General features: G+C 35.0%; 3 protein-coding genes across 3 annotated transcripts; all 3 read left to right on the top strand.

The window, feature by feature from the left end:
* Nucleotides 1-257: 257 nt before the first annotated feature.
* Nucleotides 258-2,812, top strand: LOC132708655 (very long-chain specific acyl-CoA dehydrogenase, mitochondrial). The gene is made up of 7 exons (XM_060681121.1): nucleotides 258-515; nucleotides 580-793; nucleotides 848-1,429; nucleotides 1,495-1,824; nucleotides 1,878-2,234; nucleotides 2,289-2,501; nucleotides 2,559-2,812. Exons 1-7 carry the CDS (start codon nucleotides 454-456, stop codon nucleotides 2,694-2,696), a joined length of 1,896 nt encoding a protein of 631 aa, XP_060537104.1. The 5' UTR covers nucleotides 258-453; the 3' UTR covers nucleotides 2,697-2,812.
* A 190-nt stretch (nucleotides 2,813-3,002) lies between these two features.
* LOC132695598 (sodium/hydrogen exchanger 6) lies at nucleotides 3,003-6,627 on the top strand. The gene is made up of 12 exons (XM_060659950.1): nucleotides 3,003-3,408; nucleotides 3,459-3,751; nucleotides 4,003-4,292; nucleotides 4,346-4,492; nucleotides 4,580-4,886; nucleotides 4,957-5,068; nucleotides 5,124-5,277; nucleotides 5,340-5,391; nucleotides 5,455-5,484; nucleotides 5,600-5,818; nucleotides 5,868-5,957; nucleotides 6,029-6,627. Exons 1-12 carry the CDS (start codon nucleotides 3,180-3,182, stop codon nucleotides 6,059-6,061), a joined length of 1,956 nt encoding a protein of 651 aa, XP_060515933.1. The 5' UTR covers nucleotides 3,003-3,179; the 3' UTR covers nucleotides 6,062-6,627.
* Nucleotides 6,628-6,774: 147 nt separating this feature from the next.
* LOC132695599 (uncharacterized) lies at nucleotides 6,775-8,029 on the top strand. Its single transcript, XM_060659951.1, has 4 exons — nucleotides 6,775-7,184; nucleotides 7,260-7,456; nucleotides 7,507-7,620; nucleotides 7,834-8,029. Exons 1-4 carry the CDS (start codon nucleotides 7,038-7,040, stop codon nucleotides 7,997-7,999), a joined length of 624 nt encoding a protein of 207 aa, XP_060515934.1. The 5' UTR covers nucleotides 6,775-7,037; the 3' UTR covers nucleotides 8,000-8,029.
* The last annotated feature ends 1,213 nt before the right edge of the window (nucleotides 8,030-9,242 follow it).

Below are 9,242 nucleotides of genomic sequence, written 5' to 3'. Positions count from 1 at the left end.
GTTTCATTGTACCAACGTGTCTTGAAGGTAATACCCCTTTTTTTTTTTTTTACTATCGGGTTTCATGAAGTCAAGACGGTAACGTTATATAAATTGTCTGAGCAATAAGGATTTATTGGGATACTGAGTTTTGTAAATAAGGCACATCATTGAAGTAAATCTAATTTTTAGTTCCTATAATGGTTTGTAGTTAGATGGCTGCAGTTGCCTGGCAACACATCTTACACTCTCGCCAATTAATTGAATCGTGCGTACCACGTGGGACTGTTTTGTATGTCAAAGTATTATGGTTTCCAATATTTTTTGTTGTTTATTTGGGATAGGGTTCAAAGTCCACCGTTCCGTTCCAAAGTGTATTTTGTTTTAACTAACATAATTCTATCGATTATTCGGATAACGTTACCTGCTGGCTTTTGAGAGTTCTGTCGAAAAATTACCTTCAATTTCGGAAAAATGTTTCGTGTGGCACGTTTGATTTTAGAAAATCCGCTCAAGACGCAAAAGTGCATTGTGAGGTGGTTACTAATAACTTATTGAACCCTGATAATAAATTTTTATATTTATAAAATATGGTTGTAGATGTGTATGCTTGAGTAGTAACCCTAGAGCAGTGGCAAAACCAGCAGAAGTCCCTAAAGCGAAAGCAGCTCCTGAGGAAAATTCGTCTTTTGTAATGAACATCTTCCGTGGCCAGGTAGATGGACGAGAAGTATTTCCATTTCCAGATGTTCTCACGGAGGAGCAGAGAGATACATTACAGATGTTGGTTGACCCTGTTACCAAATTCTTTACAGTAAGTGAAAATTATTCCATATAATGCAATTTTACAGAAAAGCTTAATTAAAAGGAAATCAACAACCCTAGCAAAAACGATGAGTTGGAGAAAATTGAAGATAAATCTTTGGCCGCTCTTTGGGAATTGGGCGCTTTTTCGATACAAGTGCCGCCAGAGTATGGTGGCCTAGGTCTTACCAATACACAGTATGCTAGACTTGTTGAAATTGTTGGGGCTAATGACCTAGGGGTTGGCATTACATTGGGAGCCCACCAATCTATCGGATTTAAAGGAATTTTGTTGTATGGCACACCAGAGCAGAAGGCGAAATATTTGCCTCGGGTGTCAAATGGAGAATATGCATCATTTTGTTTAACTGAGCCTTCTTCTGGGTCAGATGCAGGCTCCATTCAATCTCGAGCTGTATTGTCACCTGACGGCACACATTACATTTTAAATGGTTCTAAAATATGGATAAGCAATGGTGGATTTGCAGAAGTGATGACAGTCTTTGCCCAAACACCAGTTCAAGATCCAAAGACGGGCAAAACTGTAGATAAAGTGACCGCCTTCATTGTGGAAAGAGGTTTTGGTGGTATTACCAGCGGACCACCAGAAAAGAAAATGGGCATTAAATGCTCAAACACAACTGCAGTAAGTTAACATTTGTACTATTGCGATTTATGTTAAACAGCTAATATATTTTATGTTTTTACCAGATTTACTATGATAATGTGAAAATACCAGCTGAAAATGTCTTGGGAGGAGTAGGCAACGGATTCAAAGTTGCAATGAATATTTTAAATAATGGTAGATTTGGAATGGCCGCGGCCCTATCTGGCACAATGAAATCATGCATTCAGAAGGCTGTGGAATTCGCTACCCAACGTAAACAGTTTGGTCAAAGGATTGATAGTTTTGGAAGTATTCAAGAAAAAATTGCTCGAATGGCAATGCTGCAATACATTACTGAGTCAATGGCTTATATGATATCTGGAAACATGGACAGGGGATCCGACCATTACCACTTGGAAGCAGCAATATCAAAGGTGATTTATTCATCTCATGAGAAGACCTAGTTTTTCTTTTTATATAATTTTAGTGTTTTGCTTCTGAATCGGCGTGGTATGTATGCGACGAAGCTATTCAAATTATGGGTGGTATGGGATTTATGAGAGAAACAGGTTTGGAAAGAGTAATGAGAGACTTGCGAATATTTAGGATATTTGAGGGTGCCAACGATATTCTTAGGTTGTTCATAGCTTTAACGGGAATACAGTATGCCGGAGCACATCTTAAAGAATTGCAAAATGCATTTAAAAATCCCACCGCTAACTTGGGTTTAATATTTGAAGAAGCTTCTAAGCGGGTTGTGAGAAAAGTTGGATTAAGCGCACCTCCTGCTATGGAACATTTAGTCCATAAAGATTTGAGCCATTCAGCAGGAAACATTGCTAAAGTATAGATTTTAATTGTTTAACAAATTTAAATTTGATTAATCACCAATTTTTAGAGTATTGATTCATTTGGACAATCAATTGAAATGGTGCTTATAAAATATGGTAAAAGCATAGTCAATGAGCAATTTATTTTAAACAGGCTCACAAATTGTACTTTTGATATTTACACAAGCGTCGTGGCACTCTCTAGAGCCAGTACAGCGCTAAATTCAAATTTAGAAACTGCTCAACATGAAAAATTGATGGCTGAAGCGTGGACCTTGGAAGTTAGTTTCAAAAATTTGAAACAAGTTTCCGTATTGATTATTATTTTTTTTTTTTAGGCCGCCCAGAGAGTAGCTGCAAATCTGAAGATCGTTTCGGCTGGTAAAAACTTGGATAACTTTACAAAAATGAGCGCCATATCTAAAAATGTATGTTCAGCTGAGGGTGTTGTCCAACTTAATCCTTTAAAATTGTAAATAGCAAAAGAGAATTGTGGTTTATTTATTATTAATAACTAAATTTTTTATAATTGTAAGTAGGTTTTGTGTGTACTTGAATTGAAAAAATAATATACCTACTTTTTTATTTTTTATATTGGTGGTTTTCTTTTCTGGGACATACTATTTATTCTATAAAAATTTGTAAATGTTAAAAGGTGCCATTTTATAGTAAACAAAACCAAATAATTTCGTGAGAAGACAATTAAGTAATTCTTAAATTAGTTTGGTTCATTTGGATCGGTGACAGATCACCGTCAGGTGTTTCAGGTTCTAACCTCAATGGTGTGTAGCAGTTGTTTTGTTTGTGACGGACTTGAAACGTCAAAAGAGTTGAAAATCATCTGATATAGACATACAAATATTGGTGGTTTTACCATTTAATAACAATTATTGCGGTTTTAGAAATTTTAGAAAACTATTGAACACAAAGCATTTCAGCTTTGTTGTATAATATTGAAAATGAAGAACAAATTGTTATTTGTGTATTTTCTTAAATGTTTTGCAAATTTTGTTGATGCTGCTGCTTCCGACATCCAATTAGACGCAAAAGCACAATCTACTCATCGGATAGACAGTTTAAATTTGCTATCCTACACTCTTTTGTTGATATTGACTGTGCTGACAATTTGGCTGTTCAAACATCGCAGGGTTAGTTTCCTGCATGAAACAGGTCTGGCTGTTATATATGGTAAATAAGTATAGTTTAAAATAAATGTACCATAACAATATTATTTTAAGGTTTAATTGTGGGTGCAATCATTCGCTATTGTGGCAGTTCATCTCAGTTGCTCAATTTGGATGTATATACAAATCAAACTCAATATAACTCCAGTCTACCACCTGATACGCTGTCCCTACATCTTCCAAAACCAAATTCTAAAACCAATACAACATATCAATATGTATTTCGCAATGAAATTGATAATGTTCAAGAAAATCTTATTGATCTAAAAGCAACGTTCGATCCAGAAATATTTTTTAATATTATTCTACCTCCTATTATATTTCATGCTGGATATTCTCTAAAAAGGGTGAGTTCATTCGAGGTCCAACCTACTGGTTTAAATATGCCAACAGTGACGACTATAAGTTAATCTATTTTTTATGTAGTTACACTTTAACAATTTGGAATCTTGTATCTTCTGCATGATTAAACTTAAATTTTATAGCAGCATGCATATTCCTACCTGACTAACTCTTTTTTGTAAGTTGTAGAACGTTTCTCAAAGAAATATGCTATTCAGGTAATATTGTGCACATTAATGCCTTGGTGCTTTTTCAGAAATACTTTTTTCGTAACCTTGGTGCCATACTAACTTTTGCAATAATCGGCACCACAGTCTCCTCTTTCATTGTCGGTGGACTGATGTATGGTTGTGTTCAACTTATGCCTGCAAGACTGGCGGCAAGCTTTACATTTTTAGACACACTGTATTTTGGAGCTCTAATATCCTCTACTGACCCACTGACAATCCTAGCAATCTTTAACGACCTGAATGTAGATGTTAATCTGTACGCTTTAGTATTTGGTGAAAGCGTTTTAAACGATGCTGTTGCTATTGTGCTTAGCGGGTAAGAATTTTTAATGTTGCCAGAACTATTGCTAACGCAATATTCATTTACAGATCTATTCAGCATTATGGCAAGAGATACCAACTTGGAACAGGAGGATTTGAAATTAAAGCATTTTTTCAAGCTGTGGGAGATTTTTGTGGAATATTTATGCTTTCTTTATTAATTGGAGCATCAATGGGTTGTATTACAGCATTAATATCCTTTCTATGGTTTGAAAAAATCTTGGAACAGATGTAAAGTCTGCCCCAGTTTTGTTAAGTAATTTCCCTTAATAAAGATTACATGACTAAGTATACGAGAGTGAGAGACTTTCCGCTGCTGGAGTCCGCATTGTTTGTGTTGATGTCCTACAGCACATTTTTGATTGCCGAGGCCTCCGATCTGACAGGCGTAGTGGCTGTACTGTTTTGTGGAATTTGCCAAGCCCATTATACATACAACAATCTCTCGGACGACTCGAGACTTAGGACGAAGCAGATATTTGAATTGCTCAATTTTTTGGCGGAGAATTTTATATTTTCCTACATAGGAGTGTCCATGTTTACATTCCCAAAACATCACTTTGACCCGCTTTTTATATTAACGGGTTTTGTATCCTTTTTATAAACGAATTACCACAACTGAAACACTTTGCGGAAACTTTTCTTAACATCTGGTGTAGATTTGCGCTGCTCTAGGCAGAGCGGCTAACGTCTATCCTCTCTCATTCCTATTAAACTTGGGAAGGCATCCGAAAATTCCCTCAAATTTTCAGCACATGCTTTTTTTTGCGGGTAAGGGATTATCAGATAAGGATAGATTCATGAAAATTTTCCCAAAATATTGCAGGTTTAAGGGGTGCCATGTCGTTTGCTTTAGCTATTAGAAATACCAGATCTGAGGCAAGACAAGCGATGCTAACAACAACTTCTTTAATTGTAATAGTAACAGTGATAATACAAGGAGGCGCTACGATGAATCTGCTGCGATGGTTGCAAATTCCGTAAGTTTTTTTTTTTTTTTTTGATTGTTGTACCTGCGATGAAGTTGTTCTTCAATGTCTAGGTTAGGGATAGATGAAGAAACAGAAGCTTTGTCCGTGAATGACCATCATAGTGTAAGTTTCCTTTGTATTATCAATTTAAGGGTGTAGAAGGTTTAAATTGTCCTTACCGAATAGGTATACAATTCTATGGAGAGGGGCTCTGGGGTATGTAGTTTCTTTATTCGAATGTGCATATGCTACAAACTAAATATTCTGCATGGTTATTGTGTTAAAAAAAATCAAGTCCTAAAAGTATAATAATGATGATGAATTTGCTTAGGGTATCACCCCAAGGGGAGAATGGACGGATTTAAACAGATCCGGCCAGCCAAAATCTAACGGCAACGACAAAGCTGTTTTAGCAAGAGTTTGGGGATCTTTTGATACGAAATACATGAAACCCTTGCTCACCCATTCCCGACCTACTCTCTTGGAAACTTTGCCAGTATGCTGTAACCCTTTGGCGAGGCTCCTAACAACTACGGAGCAGATGACTCAGGTAATCTTTTCTTTTCCGAACGTACTATCAGGTAATAATTATGTTCTAGGAAAATCAAAACAGAGTGAATTGCGATTCTGACTCTGAGATTTGCATAGAAGAGAGTGATTTTTCTAGCTCAATGAGACTTAATACCAAAGTAAGGGTAGGGTATATGGTGGAACATGTTAACTAAGATTTGCAAGCAATTTGTGTGTCTTGTGATTTCAGCCAATTAATGCCATCAGCGGACATCAAGTTTAGGGAAACCGAATGGCCGGCGGAATACTTATTTTTATCTAGTCACTGCAAATATATTCCAGCATCTTAATTTTTATCTCATTGGAATGTTTAAATATCGTTTAAAATGTTTGTTGTTTATGATGTTTTGTTGTTAAGGTAAATTAGGGTGAAAAAAATATTGATCTTGGTCAGCAGTATTATAAATCGGTAATAAACTTAATAAGAAGACTTCGCTATAATGTACTTGTTTTTAAAGTGATGCGTCATGTTTACAATAATTTTAAATATGTTTATACTCTTCAACGTTTTTAAACGAGTACTTACTGCTTTCTGGCTGTTTTATTAAGTAAAGTAATGTAAAAATGGTTAACAATTAATGGATAAGTAATTTTTCAATTTGAACCAAAAATGTGGAATCAGGGCATCTCGGTATCTGTGATAAATTAGTTCGGATTTATTTCAATTTTATCCATTCAGTCTTAATAAGATTCTCTTACATCCTAATAAAAAATATATTTTGTTGATTACGCGACTTAACTGTATTACTGTTTGGGATTACCGTTCCTTATTTTTCCTTAAAATTGTATTTTTTGAATTTCTTCAGTAAAGGTGTTATTGAAACTGTTGAAAGAGTTTTTTATTACAGGAAAATAAAATTTTCCCGAATTGCGTTTGAGAACAACAAAGTACTCACCCAGAGTACATTGACCTATTTTAACTGACATACGAATATTGGAGACCGCGTCACACGTGTAATTAACGGGAAGGTGTTATGAATTATTCTGCACAGTGATATCCCGGATGAAAACGTCTGCCACATTAAGTGATGTCACCTTTAAACACATTTTTTTAATCCATGTGAACTGCATAATATAAACAAAAGGTGCGATTATTAATCTAGTGGTAATTATTTGGGTAAACAGTTAACGGGGAATTTTAACGTGACTCGGAGTTGTTCCACGCATTGGTAAGAAGTGTTTTACTGATCAAAAATGTGATGAATAAAATGCGGGTAATAGTTTTTATCTGTAATTTGTTGTTGCATCGGGTATCCGCCCAAATAATCGCGGAAGACGAAAATGGATATACTTTTATCAATAAAGTAAGATTTCCATATTCTGCCTACTATGATCCGTTTGTAGGGGTGAGTATCGAGTTTTTTTATTTGAAATTAGTAAAAACTTTTGCTTTAACTACTTCGTTTATCCTGTTTCTTTAGTTAATAATGGCATTTGCTCTGGAGCTAACGGATTCGCCGTACGACGGAGAATTTGCTTGGAGTTTTGAATTTAACTACTACCTACCGCAAAACGAAAGTAAATATACTTTTCCGCCAATAGCTGGCGAATCGACTGCGGAAAGAGGATTTTTAGATAGAACTACTCTGTACGAAATGGTTGAAAGAAAAATAGATGTGTAAGGACGTCACTTACGTTGTTCAGCCAATAATTTACCTGCCCATGTAGTTTTAGCGAAAACTTTGGTGGCGAACTTTGCTTTTTGAGGATGATCTGCGAGATGACTTGTAACAGTACCAAAGATACGGATGTTCTGGGAGATATAATGCACATATTACTAAGGTGGAGTATTTAACATTAATTTGTTCAGGTTCTGATAGCCGTGGCAATGTAGTGTGAAGATTTCATTTAGAAGGGATTTTTTCCAAAATTGTTTTAGTGCGTTTTTCTAAAATCTGACAACGAGGTAGTTTTTACTCTCGAAAGCGCTTAGATCTAAGTCTTTTTTCGGGTTTCCATTTTACAATTACAAAATTTTTATAGTTATTATTTTAGCCCATCGTCCTCAGTGAATAAAAATTTACCAAAGAAATATTACAATGCAGAGTTGTACGGCAAAAAGCACGGATACTGTACCAAATATATAAAAAAATGCCCCATAAATCTGCTAGCTATCTTTACTAGATTTGGGAAATATCTGGAAAATAAATTAACTAATTGAAGGCTACGACTTTTCTTTAATACCCCATTATACATTCAATTCATCCTACTACAATTTTCATCAAATATAAACGTAAATATACCACTTGTATTGCAACTTATGATACTTAATATAATGTATTCATTAAACTTGTATTTTATTTTATAAGTTTACGACATGCATCGCAACAATGGGCGGAGCACTGCGAACGCAGCAAAAATATCAATAAATTCAAAACCCTTAGCTTCTAAATAGGTTCACTCATCGGATTGGTATTTTGAGAGCGTACACGCGCTTGGCACAGGGAGTAAAAGAGCCAATCCTCTTCCTTTAAAGATCAGCCAACTAATTCCTGGAATAAAAACATATTTCATTCTAATTTCGTCTAAGCCAAAAAGCAAACGCACTAATAATGACGAAAAGCAAAGTTAAAATTATCAAATTTGGAACATCGGTTTGTAATTGGCATTTAGGTAAGAATTGGTAAGCTTTTAATAGAACGTAAAGAAATTCTGTACTGACCGTAGAGATACCCTTCGTTGAGTTTTTTTCTGCTATGAAAATATTGGCGAATTTTACGATCATTAGTGATAGGCAATTATTTTGAATATGCGCGAACTAGTTCCTGCAACAAAAAAAATCTAGACCAAAATTCTACCTCGTGACAAAAAAATAAATAAATAAAAAATATAGATGCTCCGTGGGTCGACTGTCTGCGATGAATTTTGTCTAAGCGATTTTTACCATATAAATGACAGACAACAAAAAAAGTCTTGTCTATCAAAAATATAGGTATAAATCACCAAACGTAATTAAGTCGCTCCCTTCGAGCACGCGCGAACTTATTCCTGCAACAAAAAAAACAATCGAAACAAAAATTCCACTAAATTCTTCAGGCTTCTTTGCTAGCATGAATAAGAAACTACGAAAATGCTAAAATTGCAGAAGTAAAAATTAAATTGGGTATATTTCCAGCGTTGAATATATTAACAATTTCTTCCGAATTAGTGACTTAGAAGAATCTGTTCCCTAGGTCAAAAATACGGTAAAAATCATTAACACGGAATTATTTTGAATATGCGCGAAGTAGTCCTGCAACAAAAAAAATCAAGAATAAATAAATAAAAATTATAGATGCTCCATGGGTTGACTATCTGCGATGAATTTTGTGTAAGCGATTTTTAACCTATAAATGACAGACAACAAAAAAAATCTTGTCAATCAAAAATAGGGGTATAAATCACCAAACGTAATTAAGTCGCTC

The sequence above is a fragment of the Cylas formicarius genome, unplaced genomic scaffold, assembly GCF_029955315.1.
Source record: "Cylas formicarius isolate icCylForm1 unplaced genomic scaffold, icCylForm1.1 PGA_scaffold_12__32_contigs__length_19106922, whole genome shotgun sequence".
In the NCBI taxonomy this organism is placed as follows: domain Eukaryota; kingdom Metazoa; phylum Arthropoda; class Insecta; order Coleoptera; family Brentidae; genus Cylas; species Cylas formicarius.
Note: the sequence above shows the minus strand (reverse complement) of the source record. Positions and strands in the feature narration are given on the sequence as shown.

Bases quoted from the DNA above. Each gene is read 5' to 3' on its own strand.
- LOC132708655 (XM_060681121.1), top strand. From the start codon at position 454: ATGTTTCGTGTGGCACGTTTGATTTTAGAAAATCCGCTCAAGACGCAA. The intron at 1,825-1,877 runs GTGATTTATTCA...ATATAATTTTAG, and splicing joins TGGAAGCAGCAATATCAAAG to TGTTTTGCTTCTGAATCGGC. The intron at 2,235-2,288 runs GTATAGATTTTA...ACCAATTTTTAG, and splicing joins CAGCAGGAAACATTGCTAAA to AGTATTGATTCATTTGGACA.
- LOC132695598 (XM_060659950.1), top strand. From the start codon at position 3,180: ATGAAGAACAAATTGTTATTTGTGTATTTTCTTAAATGTTTTGCAAAT. The intron at 3,752-4,002 runs GTGAGTTCATTC...GTGCTTTTTCAG, and splicing joins CTGGATATTCTCTAAAAAGG to AAATACTTTTTTCGTAACCT. The intron at 4,293-4,345 runs GTAAGAATTTTT...ATTCATTTACAG, and splicing joins GTTGCTATTGTGCTTAGCGG to ATCTATTCAGCATTATGGCA.
- LOC132695599 (XM_060659951.1), top strand. From the start codon at position 7,038: ATGAATAAAATGCGGGTAATAGTTTTTATCTGTAATTTGTTGTTGCAT. The intron at 7,457-7,506 runs GTAAGGACGTCA...CTGCCCATGTAG, and splicing joins GTTGAAAGAAAAATAGATGT to TTTTAGCGAAAACTTTGGTG. The intron at 7,621-7,833 runs GTGGAGTATTTA...TTATTATTTTAG, and splicing joins ATAATGCACATATTACTAAG to CCCATCGTCCTCAGTGAATA.